This window comes from Fusarium oxysporum, chromosome VII (assembly GCF_013085055.1).
Source record: "Fusarium oxysporum Fo47 chromosome VII, complete sequence".
In the NCBI taxonomy this organism is placed as follows: domain Eukaryota; kingdom Fungi; phylum Ascomycota; class Sordariomycetes; order Hypocreales; family Nectriaceae; genus Fusarium; species Fusarium oxysporum.
The window spans coordinates 747,762-768,013 of record NC_072846.1 but is presented as its reverse complement, the minus strand read 5'-3'; the positions used below and the strand labels follow the sequence as shown (position 1 = coordinate 768,013).

Below are 20,252 nucleotides of genomic sequence, written 5' to 3'. Positions count from 1 at the left end.
AGAACGTGCATGATAAGCGAGTGCTCCAGACAAGCAAGTGCTCCACTACCCTATATGTTACGACCCCAGCGGTTACGTCACGTGTACCCCACAATTTCACTCCTTTCAAGAACCAATCACGATGCAACCATGCAGGGACGACCAGCGTAGGGACGCCGTCGTCCCATGGAACGAAGCGTCCCAAGGACGACAGCGTCCGCACATATCGTCGTCCTCACATCACACACAGTAGTATATAGAACACATTCATTTGCACTTTCATAGAACTTAGCTCACCAGCTATCAATAAAGCATCTTTACATCAATAAGCCTAACACGCATTACTTGATCATTAAGAAACGTGACACTTCGCATCGCTCAGCATCACGCCCTACGTTATCTGCAAACATAAACCTAGTACGGACTAGTTTACCTGTTTGGAAACCCAACCGTCACACGTTGATAGCTCTTGTTCAGACCGTACCGCGTAACGCTGAGCAATATCCACGCAATGGCACCTGCTACTCCAAACCGCCCTTCAACCGCAGGACGTGCCCAGCACGTTACTCCCCCTGAGGAACCACGACCCCTCGCAGAGGAACTGCAGGAGGTCCCAATGGAAACGGACGAAGAGGACGAGATACAGAGTCCTCCTATTCATCCGAATTCCCATGAGGACGAAGTCAAGAAGCTCAAGAAAAGACTTCGTGACCTGGGAAAACAGCATGACACCCTCCTGGACAACGCCAAAAACAACGCCAAGATCGCGCAAAACAGGATCGAGGCCTTGGAGAAGAAGGTGGCCGACCTCGCCGAGATTGCAGAGTCACTCGGAAAAACAGCTGAGAACAGTCAGAAGCTGTACAAGGAACATATCGAACACACCGCAGCTCTTACTGCTACCGGAAAAGACCCTGGAGAGATCCTTAGACCCCGTCAGCCTGACTCGTTCAACGGCGACGCCGATAAATTACAAGGATTCCTCACCAGCCTTCGGAGTTACCAAATGTACTACCCGATTCAGTTCACCACCGAGGAACTGAGGGTTCGACACGGGATGGGATTCCTCAAGGACAAGGCGTTACGAATGATGGAGCCTATCATCCGCGACTATGTCAATAATCCACCCCACGAACGGAAGCAAATGACCAAATATGTCTATGAGAAATACGAACATTTCGAATCCGAACTCAGGAATGCTTTCGGAATCATGGACGAAAAACGAATGGCGGAAATGAAGATCCGGCAACTCAAACAAAGAGGATCAGCTGCAGACTACCTAGCTGAATACCGCTACCAGGCAGCCAAGTTAAACTGGGGCGAAGAGGCCCATATGGCACAGGTATACTTGGGACTCAAGTCCGAAGTAAAGGATGCCATGGTGAACATTAGGCCCAAGCCCAAGGATTTAAACGAACTTGCCAGCATCGCTGTAGAAATCGACAACCAGCAGTATGAACGACGTAAAGAAAAACAGGCTGAGAAACACGGAGGATCATACAACCCCCGGTGGAACACCAAACAGCAAAATGCCAATCAAGGACGCAAGAGACACGTCGACACTCAACACGGAACTGAGCCTGGACCCATGGTCCTCGGGGCCACACAGCGAGACAACAACAGAAGACCCCGCGACATGTCCAAAATCAGGTGTTACAATTGCAACAGGATGGGACATATGGCCAGCAAATGCCCGGAACCTAAGAAACCTAGAGACCCTAATCGAGGTAAGCAAACACTAGGAGCAACTAACGAACAGGACCCTCAGATGGCCATCAAGACCCAGACACTGGGAATGACACGAAGTCTGTACGACATGGCGGAAACCACCGCCCTGTATGAAGACTACACGCCAGCAAAAGAATGGAACCCGCACCCGGACAGCTCAATCAGAGAGCCCCGGGATATATTTCCCACTTACGAGGAAGCAAACAAAGAGAAACCAGAACCACGAACTAGGGAAATCCAAAATCAACTCCAGAGAGAAAGGCATGCACAAAGGATGCGAGACGAAGAAGCATACCGCAAAAGGATGGCAGAATACAACGAAAGGAGAAAACAGAAACTTCGCGACGATCCTGAATACAGAGAACGAACAAACGCCCGACACAGAAAATACAAGCAAGACAAGAAGAATAGCACACAAGATGCACCCACCGAAACCCTAGGCATGATGAGAGAACAAAGACTCTCAAAACAAGGAACAAAGGAATACCTAGAGGGTCTACAAGGGAAGGACGCTACCCCTAACAAGGGCAAGCAACCCGAAGTACTCAAACAAGTGGATGATATCCCAGTTAGAGTCACCCTACAAGACACCGAGCAGGCATTCCAAAAGGCACGAGAGGCAGGAGCAAAGATCCGCACCTACCACCATCGACAATCCCGCCACATGGGACACAGAGGAGGAGTAGCACGAGAAACCGCACGATACCTCCGCAAACAAGATGAACGCCTGGAACAGAAATGGCAACAACCCTACGAACAACTGTTCGACGAAACAGGCAGCAGGATGTGGACCTCACCCGAAGACAGGTACACCCAGGAAGCCAGAGAACATGGCGAAACAAACAAACTCGCACCCCTGAACATACGCGCCTACCACATGGACACTGCTACAAACCCACTCCACAGGGAACCAAAGTTCAACGTCAAGGACGATGTAAGAACATTTCCAACGCATTCAGAACATGAGGAACTATCGTGGCTCTCATGCAAATATCATTGGTGTAAGGAACATAGACAAAACAAGGAAGACAACGACTGCTTTCCTGTGACGATTCCTGGCACACCGAACGACAAGCCCTACCTAGCAACTGAAACAGAAGGATACCTAGTACACCTATGGTACGAAAATCTCGGAGTAGTGGAATTACGGTTCCATATGCCGTACTATCGCGAGATCCAAAAGAACAAGAACCTCTGCGAAGGAATCAAGCAAATGACGCTGGAAATCACAGAAGTTGAAAAAGAACTCGAAGCCTTGACCTTGAAAGAATGTGCGAAACAAGGAAGCACCTTCAAATCCATCGACTTCGGCGAAGGATTCGATCAGGCTTCAATCGACGACACCAGTTCGGAGGACACGATGCCAGACAGCGAACTCGAAGCCATAGAGGAATTCTTCAAAAAACCTCACGACACCAGAGGGAAGCCAACAGACGAACAAAAGAAAGCATGGCGACGATGGTGCAGATATGAGTTAGAACTCATGAAAGAACGACAAGAACTAAGCGAGGTGGATCACATCGAAGGATGTACGGATCCGGAAAAATGTCACCAACTATACCTCGAAAACATCGGAGCGTTACATGACAGACAGATGACGGAATCCGAAAAATATGAAGCACGTCTAAAGACATCTGAAAAACAATACGAAGAATTGGAAATACGCTTTCAACAGCGACTATTCGACGACGAATTCAGCAACGATTGCACCGACGGCGAAGAATGCGCAGACAGCGACTGCGAACAAACTCACAAGGACGCCTCGGGAAAAGAGATACGCTTCCTGTAACAACAGAGCCACAGGAAAGCGCCAGACAAGGACGGACAAGACCCGTACCTACAAGTGCTCTGGGAGCCACACAAGACAACAAACCCGATCGCCTAGTGCTACGAGCTCAGATCAAGGGAAGATGGCTAAACGCATGGATCGATAGTGGAGCAAAGAAGAACTTCATCGACCCAAGAATAGTCACAAAGCTAGGATTACCATGGAAGAAGAAGCGACTGTCATACCGACTTGTGAATGCGGAAGGACAGTACTTTGATTACAACAACGGTATTGTGGATCAAGAGATTGATCACCTCAAGGTCCGTATCGGAGGAAAGAATCAAGGGATAAGCTTCGACATCATACCTTTGGGAGAGAATATGGACATTCTACTTGGTATGAACTGGCTTAGACGACAAAACCCGCACATCGACTGGAGGACCGGCCAGATCACTTTCCCCAGTGACCCCGACAGCGATAGTAAAACGATCACGATGAGCAAGAAGAGATCTCAATCCACGACTAAAGGAGAAAGCGTGGACCGGCATGGAACAAAGATTCCACCACCTCCAAAAGGAGTACGACACAAGCACAAGAAAGGCCAAAGAAATAAAACAGAAATCCTAGGCATTCTCCAACAACAAGATCCAAGAAAGGACGAACCACCAACGACAAGCCAGGACCGACTAAAAAACATTCCGAAAGAATACCGGATATACGACAAACTGTTCAGAGAAGAATTAGAAACAGGAGTCCCCGAACACAGCCAATGGGACCACGAAATCAATCTCACAGACGACAACTTACCATTTCAGAAGTTGTATTCGCTCAACGAAAAAGAGCTACGAGTACAGAAGGAATACATCGACGAGATGCTAGCAAAAGGCTATATCAGGGAATCTAGTTCACCCTCAGCATCATCCATGTTCTTTGTACCAAAAAAAAAACGGAAAGGATAGACCCGTCATCGACTACCGACCGGTCAACGCGAAAACCATCAAAGATCGAACCCCGCTTCCGCTCATCACGGAACTCAAGGATCGGTTACAAGGCAAAAAGATCTTCACAGCTCTAGACCTTAAAGGCGCGTACAACCTCATCCGTATCAAGGAAGGAGACGAATGGAAGACGGCGTTCAGAACCAGATTCGGACTGTTCGAATACCTGGTAATGCCTTTCGGTCTCACCAACGCACCCGCAACGTTTCAGCGGATGATCAACAGCGTACTTCGACAATACCTCGACATCTTTGTAGTCTGTTACCTGGACGACATCCTAATCTTCTCGGACAACGAAAAAGAACACAAGGAACACGTCCACAAGGTCTTGAAAACACTACAAGACGCCAAGCTATTGGTCGAACCAGAGAAAAGTCACTTTCACGTTACGAAGGTAGACTTCCTGGGACACACCATCACACCCGGAGAAATCCGAATGGAAAAGAAGAAGATATCCGCGGTAGCAGAATGGAAAGTACCCAACAACGTCAAAGAAACGCAAGCCTTCTTAGGCTTTGCCAACTACTATAGACGATTCATTAAGGACTTCAGCAAGATCGCGAACCCCTTAACAGAACTTACGAAGAAGGATAAGCCCTTCACCTGGAACGACAAGGCACAAGAAGCCTTCGACGGGCTCAAACAATCAATCCTCAGCGAACCCGTACTAGCGATGTTCGATCCCGACAAGGAAATCGAACTAGAGACGGATTCATCGGATTTCGCACTAGGAGGGCAAATCGGTCAACGAGACGACACAGGAAAATTGCACCCTATTGCCTTCTATTCACACAAGTTGCACGGAGCAGAACTTAACTATCCAATCTACGACAAGGAGTTCTTAGCAATTGTCAACTGTTTCAAGGAGTTCAGACATTACTTAATGGGAAGTAGACATCAGGTCAAGGTTTACACCGACCATCAAAATATTTCGTACTTCGCCACGACACACGAACTCAACCGACGACAATTACGCTACGCAGAGTACCTATGCGAATTTGATTTTGTAATCATCCACCGCAAGGGATCCGAAAATGGAAGAGCAGACGCAATCAGTCGACGACCAGATTACGACACTGGCACTACCAAAGCAAGAGAACAAGTGCTAGAAAAGAACGAAAAGGGAGAATACCGATTCACCCAACAAATGCAAACATTGGGATGGATACAAGCAGCAGACACCAAAGAAATTCCAGGAGATCCACAAGAGTTTATCCAAGAATTCCACGCACATCCACTACATGGACACCCAGGGGTCACCAAGACCCTGAAACGGCTATTACAGCAAGGATATCGCACGACACGAAAGGTAGTAGAAGAGGTTGTCAAACAATGCGATGTCTGTGCTAGAACGAAAGCACGACGACACAAACCCTACGGAGAACTACAACCAATCGAAGTTGCAGAACGACCATGGAGTTCAATCACTATGGACTTCATAACTAAATTACCGTTATCTGAAGACCCCTCAACCGGAATCTTTTACGACAGTATCATGGTTATCGTGGACAGACTCACGAAATTCTCAATCTACTTACCCTACAGAGAGGCAACGGACGCAGAAGTCATGGCCTACATTTTCTACGACAGGGTAGTAAGAGAACGAGGATTACCCAAGGAAATCCTATCGGATAGAGGACCGACATTTGCCTCTAAATTTTGGCAATCGCTTATGGCACTCATGGGAGTCAAACACCGGCTCACAACGGCTTTCAGACCACAGGCAGACGGACAGACAGAACGAATGAACCAAGTGCTAGAACAGTACCTTCGGTGTTACATCAATTACGAACAGGATAACTGGGTTGAGAAACTACCGAACGCCCAGCTAGCCTACAACACCGCCTACAACGAAAGTACGAAACTCACGCCGTTCGACGCAAACGCCGGATTCACCCCAAACGCGTACTACGACGCTCAAGAACCCAAGAATGTGAACCCCGCAGCCATTATCGCAAGCGACAAGCTGAAGGAAATACACGACGAACTCAAGACAGAGCTAGAATTCGTCAGAAAAAGGATGCAGAGACACTATGACCCTAAAAGGTTGAAGGGACCAACCTTTAAGGAAGGGGACATGGTCTACTTATCCACCAAAAACATCAAAACAGACCGACCAAGTCACAAACTGGACTACAAGTACCTAGGACCAGTTAAGATCAAACGGAAGACAGGGGAAGACAGATACGAATTAGATCTACCCCCGAACATCAGATGTCACCCAATCTACCATATCTCGATGTTAGAATCAGCCGCCGACACAATACATGTCAAGACCGGCAACGAACCCCGACAAATCACAGGACCAGAGGTATACGAAGCAGAAGAAATCAGGAAGATGCGCAAAGAAAACGGCAGAAAGGAATACTTGGTGAAATGGAAAAACTACCCAGAAAGCGAGAATACGTGGGAACCAACTAAGCACCTTGTTGGTGCCCAGCGGCTCCTGAAGAACTTTCACCAAAATCAAACAAAGGCGATGCGTTCAGAAAATCATCCCCCAAACCAAGAGAAGACCAGTCAACATCATTAGGAACATGATCCACCTGGAGATCACGCACCACGGCATCTTCATGAGCATCCAACATGGACAAGATACCATCCTCCTTCTCGACTTCTTGGAGACCACGGCGAGTGGCCTCAGAACGTTTCTCCTTCACCCTAGCACGAATCTTCCGGATACGAGACAGACGCCCAGCAGCCGCAGCAAGACGAGATTGCAAGGCCGCCATTTCCTCATGAAGCTTCAAAAGGTCATCGCTCGCTTCATCCTCATCCACCTCCAGTTTCTTCTCCTGCTTCATAAGGGAAGATACTAAAAGCAATCAGCGACAAACAAGAAAACACAGAAAAGAACTCACGAGAGGACGCCACCCGCGTACCATCACAAGGTTTTCTCTTGCGCACACATTCGCTACAACGACTGGAATCGGGAGACATCAAACATTTGTCCCCATTACCTGCCCTAAAACAACGGGTGCACGGCATATCCGCTTGCTCGCCGGACAACGCAACGGACTCAGCAAGTTTGGCAACGTCACGCTCCTTTTTTAATTTTTCTAACTCACGTTCCGCGTGGGTCTTGCGAGAATACTGTTTGGAGACACGGTCAGACATTTCGCGACATGATGATGAAAGGTTTAGGTTAGAACGCACCAAGTGAAATTCGGGATGGACAGGGTATGCAGGTCTCGAGGACGAGGCCCAACGGAGGGGAGAGATCGTGTTACGACCCCAGCGGTTACGTCACGTGTACCCCACAATTTCACTCCTTTCAAGAACCAATCACGATGCAACCATGCAGGGACGACCAGCGTAGGGACGCCGTCGTCCCATGGAACGAAGCGTCCCAAGGACGACAGCGTCCGCACATATCGTCGTCCTCACATCACACACAGTAGTATATAGAACACATTCATTTGCACTTTCATAGAACTTAGCTCACCAGCTATCAATAAAGCATCTTTACATCAATAAGCCTAACACGCATTACTTGATCATTAAGAAACGTGACACTTCGCATCGCTCAGCATCACGCCCTACGTTATCTGCAAACATAAACCTAGTACGGACTAGTTTACCTGTTTGGAAACCCAACCGTCACACTATACACCTTAAAATTCAGTTTTAAAAAGCTTATAAAAAGCTTAACTTAAGCCCAAAATGGCTATAATTTTAATAGCTTATATATAGGTACTAAAGTAAGCTATATTAAGTTTTTAAGATTTTTAAAAAAAAATCTTATATAGCTATAAACCTTAAAGTTTATTTACACTGTAAAAAACACTGTATTTTAAGGTTCTCTATATAAAATAAAATAGCTAAAAATCTTTAAAAAATACAATTTAATAAAGCTAGCTATACTATTATATAAAATATTTTTATTAGAGTTTTAACTATTTTATTTAAGGTTTTAAATACTATAGGGTAGTCTGCCTTTATATTATACAGTATAGTGGAGCACTTGCTTGTCTGGAGCACTCGCTTATCATGCACGTTAGGCTAATTTAGGTAGGGAATAATGTACCCTCAATTCTTGCATTTTAATTGGGCAGACATCCCTTGAGTGACCTGGCGGGAGCCTTTCGAAAATTGAGGGGATACTGGCCTTCCGGTCCTTGTATGACATGCTTGAATTGCCCACGTATGAAGGCGCGCTTCTGTCCCCATATGTCAACTATAATGCTCTCTTATTGCTGAGGCCACAACCGAGTAGGAATAAATCAACCCGCCATGCCCCCGCAGCCTCGCCATCGAAGACTTCGGCTGCCCATCCGCTTGCGGTACCTGGCATACTCCGGTTGACTGGCTGGCGCTGAGTACGTGTCACTGTCATCGAGCGAAGCAAAACTGGCATCGTGCGATGCATCGCAAGAAGACACTATACCTACTTTCATAGGTTCCGGCGGATTCGGTTGGGTGTCGATGATTTCGCATGATGCGGTACGTGTCGCAAGAGAAATCCTTGTAGCCGGCGTGTTAAGACCTTCACGGAGAAAAATAGATTCTTCAGGCTCAAACACGGAGGGTCTATGATCTGAGGTATCCGGTTGCTGCAGCGAGCTAGCAGAATTTGCGAGAACGTCGAGATAGTCCAGAGATTGTGGGCATATTTCTTGGCTTGCTGGGTTGTCGCTTATTTTTCACCATTGAAGTTGTGTAAATTTTGAATCGGGTATTGTCCCGAGCTGCTGTCGACTGAAGCCGTCGTCGAGCACGCCTCGCGATAACGTCTTGTCTCGCCTTCTCTTCTTTAGAGCCATACTTGCGGGGTCGACCGCGTTTGGTGGATATTTGTGGCATGGCGACGTAAGGAGAGACGCGAGTGGAAAGTGGAAAGTAAGTGGAGGAGGTTTGGGAGCCCCATCAATCGAATTTACTCCTGAGATAACCGCAGAATCCTGAATAGGCTAGCGCGGTGGACGCGAAAGCTAAAGAGGTAGAAGTTATGACCGCTAAATTCTAATTGGCCATAGACTTGACCGCGAAATCCTAAAATGGCTAGTACCGTGACCGCAAAATTCCAAAGAGTACATTACAATGGCCCGACCGTTAGGCACAATACGGCACATAGAATAGTATGGATTGCATGGGAATAAACCGGAGATAGATAGTCACTTCAGAAGTGAACAGGGATACGCGGCAATTAGGGGTACACGACAATTAGGAATAGAAGAGTAGGGTGAGGCAATGGCAAACACGTATCGAATGTTCTTCAAAATTTCAGCTTGGTCGGGAAGGAAAGGAAAGTCAACGTTGTCTGATGATGCAGAAATAATAGGGGTTCCACCGTAGCTCCGCGAACCCTGAAAGCGTGCACGGACGAAAAGAATGTATTACGACGCAAATCCGGGGAAATTGGAAGGACGTCTAGCGTGCACGGACCAGAACATGTGCATTGCGTCGCAATGTTCGCGGTAATCATTGTAGTAGGGTCTTGTGGGTGATCCTCTTGACTGTTCGAAGACCAAGTGGAAATTACCTCGGCATCAGATGGATCACCTGTGTTCATAACCACCCTTTTCTGACTTTCATCTTCAATCTCGTTGTATCTTTCATCATCTTCACCTTCGTCATCATCTGGGAACTCGTCCTCACCCTCATCATCTTCACCTTCGTCATCATCTTGGATCTCGTCCTCATCCTCATCATCATCCTGATCCTCATCATCATCCTGATCCTCATCATCATCCTGATCCTCATACTCCCCTTCGTCCCCATCGTATCCTCCATCCTTGTCAGCAGCAGGGTCTACATCAACATGTTCTCCAGACTTCCATATGTCATCTACCCAAAGCTCCCGTAGGACTCTGAACTGATGCTTTTTTAGCCCATGCCCTGTAACCTTCTGAAAAGTCGTCGGCAATAACCGAAATAATCGGAGCCAGAAACAGACAAAGCGCTTCAGTTCTTTCCGGTAAACCTTCTCGGAAGATGACTTTGCAACCAATTCGAAGGGCATCTTGTAAGGACGGTCTGGAAACCTGCCGCGGAGCCACCTTCTCAAACATACATCCGTTGTCCGGACTGTCTCACCGCATTGATCCAGGAGATGATCAAGCGCGGCCATCATAAATAATAACCTTCGCTCATCACGCGCCGGACTGATGATGGCGTCTCCTTCAACGACACCGAGAGGCAAGGGTCGGTTATCCGTGCAGTGAGGTAGCGCCGTGAGGCGAACTAGAACATCACAACGCGCTTTTCTAAATGTTGTTTCCCAGCCTGTACGCCGCAGCCAGTTGGTCTGTAAGGCGGAAGAAGCTAGCGTCTCTCTACCACACGACCTTCGACCTCCACTCTGCTGGTTTTCCAACCGAACATGCTCCTCAGTGAACAGCTTCTGAGCAAGAAGCTTAATTGGATCAGGACTAGCCTGTAGAAGAATGCTGCTGGGTATAGACCTGCTGTTGACGTCGTCGTCATTGCTGACGAGCCATGACATTCGAGTATTATTCGCTGTCCAGCTCTGGAACAGAACTTCTTGTTGGATATGGTCTCGCAGCCAGTGCTGTCGACTTTTCTTTCAGCTGTGAATTCCAACTTGTCGCTGTGTTCGGCCCTGAGGTGATCCTCCAAAACCTTCCTACTAGCAGAGTGGAGACCGCAGTGCTTACAAGACAGGCCTTTTTGTACGGCAAGGTACGGGTGACGTCGTGATCCATGAGGCCTGGGGGCTAAGGTGTCTGGATCTGGGAGGTTCAGTGAGGACAGGAGGGGCTTGAGGCCATGCCGAGCAGATCTGGCAATGCCATGCTTTTTGCCCGGATGCTCCGATGCGCGTCTAGGACTCAAATCAAATCCGCATTTAGTACATATAATAGCTGCTTCCGGCAACTTGTAATAAAGGCTGAGCCTTTCGAGCTTCTGCAGCTTTGCTGGAGGTAAAGTGGGGTGACTTTGTTGCCTATGAATAGAAGAGCTGGCCATTATGACTAAGCATATATAAATGTAATTGAGAGGATGGAATGGCGGAGATAGATTAGATACTAGAAAACATGTGAGTTTAATAGAAGATGGTAATGAATGTTGTTTTTTTAGGTCCGAAGTAGTCCAGTTGAACACGACAAGGGTCAGCCGACGGAAACGCGACGCGTTTCGTGTTTTAGGTTTTCTAATTTCATGAGTGCGGTCCAAGAAACGCAGTGCGTTTCCATCCGGGAAATATGGGGCGAAAATGCTAGACGATGATTGGTCAAAAACAGGAAACGCAATGCGTTTCTGCTAGTAATTCTTGAGTAGGCCCTATATGAGTTAGCGGCGATACGCTTCTGAAAATGGATGAATCTTGACCACGAAATTCATGATTGGCTGAGTGACGGTCCCACATATCCCAAAACGGCCACATCTTGACCACTAAATTCTGATTGGCTGCAAAGCTTGGGGCCGACGACGAGGTCAGCAACTTCCAAGACGAATATACCAACAACAAGCTAGAAGGTCTTATAAAAATATAAATAAGTCGAGTCTAAAGGCTACAGTGTATGTATTTATATAATGTTGATAAGTTTTATACTACATTTAGTGTCCAGTTTGAGTGGGTAAAAAATCGATGTTAACAAAAACATCCTTTCCATCAACTCCTTTACCGTCTGCCCATATGACTGTACTGCTCTGGCTTGGAACGGCTTCCCGTCCTCTCTCCCGTGGTCGAACCAAATCTTCCGACGGCCTGGGGAATCGGTGATTCGCCGTATACCCCAATTCTTGCCAGCTTCTAACCACGTATGGTTGCGGTCGTCTTCTAAAAACGAATAACCTACTCTATCTTCGCTGTGGTCATCTTCGAATGACGACCACGGGATCTGCGGTAACTGGCTGACATCGTCCACCATGGCCAATGTTGTCAACAACCCTCGTGCTTCGTCCTTCAACGAATGCAACATCTCCGTCAACTCGCCCATCCGGAATTGCACTCGGCGGTGCTTAATGCGGTCCCCAACCCAATCGATTGTCCCCCCCGCCGGTGTATTAAATCGTATGTGCATGCCGTACGTACGTGCCTCGTAAATCCAATCCATTGGCGTTGGCTCGGCCTTGGCATTGCCGGACGTGACTGTCATGAACCGCTGCACCTTCTCGCGTCGTCTGTCGGGTGTTTCGTCGCGTTTCTATGGCAGTATCTTCCAATTGTCGCGCCGTGTCTCGGACCTTGCTCGTAGGCTTCACCACCCGACTCGGGCGCTTTGGCGTCGAAAAAGGGGCGTCCTGCTCCACCACGATCTCGGCTCCCATTGGGTCCGCCATGATGGTAGGCTAACCAACCTCCACACACACTTCTTTGGTCAGGATACCCACGATAACCTGCTTATACTTGATGCGTTTCTCAAACAATCGAGCCTCCTCATATAACCGGTACTCGAGTTCAACAATAGGGTATATGAAGGTAGAAGGAACGGGATGAAAGTGGGAAAGGAGAAGCATGAATGTGCACGGGTAAAAAGTATATAAACAACAGGTTGTTTTTGTTGAACCTGGTTACCATATTGATGTGCACGGACGGAAAGTGTAGAATTTAAGGGTGATTATTCGGGAAAACGTCGGAGGGGCTCAGGGTTGGCACGGACGAAAAGTAGACAACCCGACGGGATTCTGATGGTCCTTTGTACAGTAGTAGTTCGACCCGACTTTGTAGCAGATTCGGTATCACTTTGGCATCGTCTACCAGTCTGCGCCGAGTCCCCAGCTCTATCCCAGGATGCTTTTTGGCAAGGTGTGTGGCGACTTCGTTAGCCAAGCATGCATGTTGGCACTTCTGACAAACGAGAATCCGATATTGAGAAAGAAGCATAAACGGGTATATAGGGTTAGAAGGGCCAAGCTCCGTTATAGGCTTGAGTGCCATGGTCTGACGAATCAATCCTGAATATAATTAACAGTAATCGCTGGCTAGCTGTCACATTTGTCGCGATAGATGCTGATAAACCAGAGTCAGAACTTGACGCGCTGCTGTTGAAGTGTTGTCTTGCCTGAACGTGTAGCCAAGCACCAATCAGAAATCCAAGTTAACCTCTATGTCAAAATCGGGCTTACCCCAATGCTAGTCCATTTTTCGAAATTCAAGTTTACCCCCGGTCAAAAGTCAATTCTACCCCCTGTAAAGTGGGGTAAATTAAATCAATTGTACAACAATTGATTTTGGTCTGTAGGACTAGGGCTATCAATTTTATCAGGCGACAACCAGAGCTTAAGATGCGTTTCCAGCGGTGATATGACTATCAGAGAGCCAGATGTGAAGATCCGACTATTATTCGCAAGTGGTTTGAGCTCGTGCAGAACATGATTGCGAAATATGGTATCCATACAGATGATATCTATAACTTTGATGCGACCGGCTTTATGATGGGTATGATTTCAACCGGCAAAGTAGCCACAAGTGCAGAGAGGCGTGGAAAGCCAAAATCAGTGCAGCTTGGAAATCGGGAATGGGTTACAGTAATTCAAGCGATCAATGCGAAAGGCTGGGCCATTCCGCCATTCATTGTAGTTGCGGGCAAGCATCACCTTCGCAATTGGTATGAAGGAAGCAGCCTCCCGACCGATTGGGCTATTGCCACAACCCAAAATGGATGGACAGATAACGAGACAGGCCTCAACTGGCTTAAACACTTCCGTGAGCATACAAACAACCAATCAGTTGGTACTTATCGCCTTCTAATCCTTGATGGTCACGAATGTCATCACTCGGCCGACTTTGAAGCATACTGCAAGGAAAAGAAGATTATCCCGCTTCGTATGCCTCCTCACTCCTCTCATCTACTTCAGCCTCTTGATGTCGGTTGCTTTGGGCCGCTGAAAAAGGCCTATAGTCGAGAAATAGAGCATCTAATGAGACGCTCTATAAACCATAGTACCAAGACCGAGTTCTTCCGGGCCTTTTATGCCGCCTTTCAAGCTACTATAACTGAGAAGAATATCAAGGGAGGTTTTAGAGGAGCCGGGCTTGTTCTTTTTGATCCGGAAAGTGTGATATCGAAGCTTGATGTGCAGCTACGGACTCCAACGCCTGCCAAAGAGGATACCAGCCAGGCTCGACCTTGGACCCCAAAGACACCAAGGACTATCAATGAAGCTGATTCTCATTCAGAATATCTTCCAAGACGAATCGGAGGACATAAAAGCAGCTCTCCAGAGTCAATTATTAATGCTATTATATCTAATACTAAGGCATTGAAGGAAAATATGCACGAGATGGGCTGAGGTCAGAGACCTTCGAGAAGAGAATACAACACTTAACCGGAATAAAAGGATAAAAAGAACACGCCTACAGAATAGTGGGAAGATGACTATAGGGGATGGTCAGAGTCAAATTGATCAGATAGATGTAGATACACAGGTAGTGGCTGAATCCTCGAGAAGTGGTGGTCGCAGAAGGTCAGAGGGACCGAGGGTTCGGCGCTGTGGGACTTGCGGCAAGGCCGGACATAATATACGGACCTGTCAAGAGGTAATTGTGATATCTGAGGAAGAGGAAAGTAGCTAGTTAGAATTGATTAGATAGGTTATGGTGTTTTTATCGCATGTTTAATTGAGAAGGTTGAGATTTGTGGCCAACTCGCTTATCTGGCCAACTCGCTTATCATATACGTTACCTATGATTGGCTCTTGCCTACGCGCAATGAACTCAGCATGGGTACGGATCACTGTGTTATAAAACGGGCACCGTTTCTCGTTCTGGTAAACATGACCTGAACAGTAACTGTTAGATACGCACGAATACGATGGGGTGAGTGTATCCAAGTGTGGAGCAGAATGTTGTGATGTTATTGATCGTCGACTTGATTCTTTGATCAGTCTGTCAAAGAGGGGTGAAACCCCTCTTTTGGATACAAGAATAATATTGCAGTAAGGGAAGTGGAGCCCATTCCCAGCCGCCAATCTAACACACCCCCCCAGTTGAGGCCTACTGGCTGAAACTGCTCACACATGAAGTTCCAGTCTAGCTAGTCTTTCTGAAATTTCGTCCTCTCCGAGATTCTGGAGGCGTCTGTTCATCAGATGCTCCGTGATGTCAGTCAGGCCAATCTGTTTGACGAATTTTTGAAGTTGTCCATGATTCATAGCCTTCGTGAGTCCATCTGCGATCATGTCCGTTGTCTGTCGATATTCCACTTGAATTCTTTTCCTTTGTGCTTCCTGCCTCAACCAGTGGTTGTGAATGTCGACGTGTCTGAGTTTGGTTTGGAGCTTTCCAATATCCTTGTTCACCAGCCTTATGGTCTGCTGATTGTCACACTGGATTCGTATCCGTTCGTCATCCAATTTGATCCCCAATTCTTTGATCAGTCTTGAAATGAACATTGCTTCCTTTGCAGCTTGGGCAAGTGAAAGGAGCTCCGCCTCTGTGGTCGAGGTAGTCACGGTGCCTTGCTTGTTGGCTCTCCATCCAATGGTACCGCCAAATAGCTTCATAACATATGCTTGAGAGCTCTTGCGATCCATTGTGTTGTCGGCAAACGAAGCATCGCTGGCTACGTTGAATGTATCATCTCCACCGAATTGCAGTGCCAATGCTTTCGTGCTTCTAAGATAGAGCAGTGCCTGGTCTGCCGCTGCGTGATGGTGAGGTCCGGGGTTTGCGTTGAATCTGGCAAGTCTGGCCGCTGCAAATGCAACATCCGGACGTGTGATGACTGCTGCGTATAGAACCGATCCGACCTTTCTTTGGTAGCGTCTGATAGATGGTAGGCTAGCTCGCTCGTTGTACGCTAGTAGCTCTTCTCGTTTCATCGGGGTTTCATGTCGATAATCTGTCCGGTCAACAAGGTTAGCAATCTTGTCAAGATAATCGGATTGTGATAGCCAGAGGAGTTTCTTCTCTCTGTCTCTGATGATTTCAATCCCGAGGAACCATTGCAATGGTTTTCCTCCACTGAGTTTGTATTTGTTCTGTAATTTGTTTATGATACTTTGGATCTCGTTCTTTCTCTCCTTCTTGTACGCCAGAACGATATCATCAACATAGAAGAAGATGATTATTGCTCCTTTGGTCATACAGCAGGGTTCATGTGGAACGGTCTTGAATCCAAGTTCTTGTAGGGTAGCTGTGAGGTCTCTTTGCCATAGTAGTGGCGACTCCCTTAGCCCGTAAAGCGCTTTCCGGAGCATCAGGATCATTCCTGGTTTCCGATAGCCCTGTGGCATGCGCATGAAAACAGTCCTGTCTAGCTTAGCGTTCACAAACGCGTTGACCGCGTCGTACTGGATCAATTCCAAGTCAAAGCGTGCAGCGATGGCCATCAACGTCCTGAAGGATCGTCCAGCAAGTGTTGCCGCATAGGTCTCTTCGTGAATTGACTTGGCTTGTTGGTCGCCCCTCACTACCAGACGCGCCTTGCACTTCTGGAAGCGACCGTGTTTGTCAAACTTGTACACGTAGACCCACATGCAGTCAAGAATTTGATTTCCCTTTGTTTGAGGGTCGTCTCGAGGAATTTCAGTCCATGATTCCATCTCTTCATGGCTCCTAAGATGCGCTGTTTCTGCTTCCTCAAATAGAGTTCCCATTGGATGATTGATCAAGTCTGAATGACTTCGTGGTAAGGGTGGCATATCTCTTCTATGCAGAACCCTTGGGTTTCTGAGTAGTCGTTGAAACTTTGCTTTGTCAATCACCTTTTCCTCAAAGATCCCAAGTGGCGTGGCCAGGCGCCCAGCAACAAAGGCAGCCTTCCACACCTCAATAGGTTCATGGGTATCCCAGAGCTTGAGATACTCTTCCTGCGAATCACCTGAGACTTCTCGGTTCACTATGGTCAAAAGTGCCATGGGTGGAAGAGACACAGGGGTCGGGTACGGCCGAACGAAGGCGTCAGAATTCTTGGCTTGGTCATCGGTGCCGGCTGTCGCCTGGTCTTCCGTGCCGCCTTCTGGTAGTCCGTCGCTGACTTCCGCGTCCCTGGATATTCCAAAGCCTTCGTCAGTTCCAGTTGGCTGATCAGGCTCAACCTCTGACTGTTCAGCTCCCGTGTCTTCTACCACTTCATGGAGTGCGGGGTCTTCCCAGGTGTGCTGGGCTTCAACATCCTCGTCTTCTCCACGAAGGCCCTCCCAATTACCTTGGGGTATATAGGCACCGCTCGGGTCTTCTTCTGCCATCGTGTTACGATCCATCTCAGGCTCCTCGACTTGATCGAGTAATTCAATGAGCTCTTCTTTTTCCATGTGTAATAAGTCGTCTTTCAGTTGGTCAATATTTCCATTAAATCGCTCATCTTCGTTGAAAATGACGTCTCTTGTTGAGATGACTCTTCCGGTTTGAGGGTTCCAGATTCTGTAGATATTTGTGGATTGGTAGCCGACCAAGAATCCTATCCAAGCCCTCGGATTGAGTCTTTGCTTTTTCTTTGCACCTTTCATTGCATCTCTTGTCATCGCAAATGCTTTACATCCATACACTCGAAGGTGTGACTGCTGAGGTTTACGATCTTCCACAGGGATCCCGTCTCGTTGAGCGAGATATGTATGGAACCGACCGTATGGTGTACGCCAATCGTAAATGTACTTGGGTGTTCGGTTGTAGAGGTACACAGCGCATCGGTAAATCTCTACCCAAAGGCTGGCAGGTAGTCGTGCTCCCGCCCTCATTGCTCTAGCCTTTGCCTTGATTATATGTCCTGAGACTTCTGCGTTCCCGTTCTGAGCTGGGGTGTACGCGGCAGTGTTCTCGATTGTCAGATAAAGCGAGCGGAGAAACGTGAAGATCATGCTATGTTCTGCATCGAACTGATTCTTGCCGACAATTTCGTTGTCGCACTCCACCACTTTGGGCTGAATTCCATGTTGATGATGGAGAAAACCGAAAAGGTCTCTGATTGCAGCGATGATCTCTCCTGTTCCTCTGCTGCACAAGTAATAATCCCAAATGAAACCGGACCATCGATCTGTGATCAACATCACGCTACTCTTGCCCTCTGGGTCAGGAGTAATGTCATGGAAGTCGATAGCTAACCGTTCTCCAGGTTTGTGCCCTACTTCTCGAGGCTGACGGTGGATTTGTCGTCGTATCTTGGAAACCGCACAGTCATCGCATTCAACTGTTGGTATTCCCTTGATCTTCGCACCTTGAGATGAATTGACGAGATGCTCGAGAGCCCGAGGCCCTGGATGGCCCAGGCGCAGGTGCCATCTTCGTCCGTCTGCTTTTGCGGGCCTTCTTCCCGTCCAAGAGTTAAATTTATGTCTCTGGGTGACAAAAGCGGTCTCTCCCATTGCTATATCTTCAATGACGAATTGTTCATGTCGGATGACCACATTGCACACCACGATTCCGTTTAGTGTTCGAATGCAGTTCGACGGCGGTTTGTTATCCCACCAGTATCCTCTCTTGTGTAGTTGTCGTAGCGAAACTAAATTGCAAGGGAATCCCTCGCAGAACGCCACGTCGCATAATCGAATCGTCTTCGATCCCTCTGGGCCCTGGGCGTGGAGGTCCACGTTACCATACCCTTGGATGGGTACTCGCTGCTTGCCCGCGAATACGTAGTCTTCAGGTCCAGCAGGACGGTATTTGTCAAATCGGTCGCAGTTGTTGAAAATGTGAATGGTCGCAGCAGAATCCAGCAGAGCTGAGTTCTTAAGTGGGTAGTGGCTGATGGAGAATGCCGACTTAATGGAGGCAACTACGAAGCTCGAGGTATATTCTCCAACAGCCCTTCCTAGTCACTCAGTCTCTTCGCTATGACCGACTTTCTTTAGACGATTTATCTCTTCCTTCAGAGATGTATCACTTCTGAGACGATGCTCGACGGCTTCGCGGATTATCTTCCGCTCCTTGAAATACTCTGGCGCTGTCTTTGGAAAGACATAGTAGCATTGGGCGAGTACATGATTGCCATCACAGACCCTGCATGTAGCTTCGGTATCCCTGGATGTCACAACTCGCTTTCGTCTTGATGAAGGTGAATGCTCTGCCTTACGTTTTCCAAGTTTGTCTTGCCCCTGAGGTAGTGTATTCTGTTCTTTTGTCGGTTTCTGTATATCCGTCGGTTCCGGTGGTTGCTGCTCTTCGGCAAACGTAGGTCCAAAGACCCCTCTTGTGATTTTGGATCCCTTCTGGTTGACGTGGAGGATGCTTCGTCGTTCAGCCTCCTTTCGGAGGTCCTTTGCCACCTCTCCGATCGACAACGACTTGTCTTCAAGTTTATCCTTGTATATGCCAGCGTAGATAGCAACCCAGCTACCGAGAATTGGTTGCACAGCCTTTGTTAAGTCTTCGAACCAGGTATTTGGGTCTTCCACGCCCCCCGTCTTCATGACCAAGGCATGGTTGGTTGCCATTTCCCAAGTAGTAATCCATCCAGTAAAGTCCTTTGGAATCTTAGCGAGTGGTGTTGTAGCTGCCTGGTACTTTCTTCGCGCGGCTGCTTGTTGTTCCCTCTCCGTAGCGCCTACACTCGTCTTGAGGTTGGTGTACCAAGTTCGCAGGTCCCACATCGCTCGACATGAGCTTTGGCGTAGGCCGTAGTCTACTGTCTCAGTGACCCAGGTCTTCAACTTTTCACAATTGGTTTCTTGTTCCTTGTATTCTCGGTGATCCTGCTCATAGATCCGCCATTCAAACGTGAACGATGCTTTGTCTTCGGCCGTAAGTTCGGATATATTTCGAGCATGATTATGTGGGTCGGTCGTCTCCGGTAGCGAGACCACCGGTTCCGCGGTGGACGGCTGGCTAACCGTTTGGCTCGATTGTCCACTTCGGCGGGTCTGGATCCCTGCTGGTTGGAGGAAGTCCGGATCCGTAGTACGGGGAGGGATCCTTCGATGATATGCCCCAATGT

At 47.9% G+C, this 20,252-nt stretch overlaps 3 protein-coding genes across 3 annotated transcripts; all 3 read right to left on the bottom strand.

Annotated features, from left to right (window-relative positions):
• Nucleotides 1-8,501: 8,501 nt before the first annotated feature.
• Nucleotides 8,502-9,289, bottom strand: FOBCDRAFT_227387 (uncharacterized protein). Its single transcript, XM_059609749.1, has one exon. It carries the CDS (start codon nt 9,274-9,276, stop codon nt 9,037-9,039), a length of 240 nt encoding a protein of 79 aa, XP_059465305.1. The 5' UTR covers nt 9,277-9,289; the 3' UTR covers nt 8,502-9,036.
• Nucleotides 9,290-9,666: 377 nt separating this feature from the next.
• FOBCDRAFT_295661 (uncharacterized protein) lies at nt 9,667-10,918 on the bottom strand (the record flags this gene model as incomplete). The annotated part of the gene is made up of 1 exon (XM_059611867.1): nt 9,667-10,918. One exon carries the CDS (start codon nt 10,916-10,918, stop codon nt 9,689-9,691), a length of 1,230 nt encoding a protein of 409 aa, XP_059465304.1. The 3' UTR covers nt 9,667-9,688.
• An 856-nt stretch (nt 10,919-11,774) lies between these two features.
• Nucleotides 11,775-12,720, bottom strand: FOBCDRAFT_203957 (uncharacterized protein; the record flags this gene model as incomplete). Its single annotated transcript, XM_059609093.1, has 3 exons — nt 11,775-11,906; nt 12,063-12,584; nt 12,625-12,720. The coding sequence occupies 3 exons, from the start codon at nt 12,718-12,720 to the stop codon at nt 11,775-11,777; spliced, it is 750 nt and encodes a 249-aa protein (XP_059467478.1).
• Nucleotides 12,721-20,252: the final 7,532 nt, after the last annotated feature.

Bases quoted from the DNA above. Each gene is read 5' to 3' on its own strand.
- FOBCDRAFT_227387 (XM_059609749.1), bottom strand. From the start codon at position 9,276: ATGCCACAAATATCCACCAAACGCGGTCGACCCCGCAAGTATGGCTCT.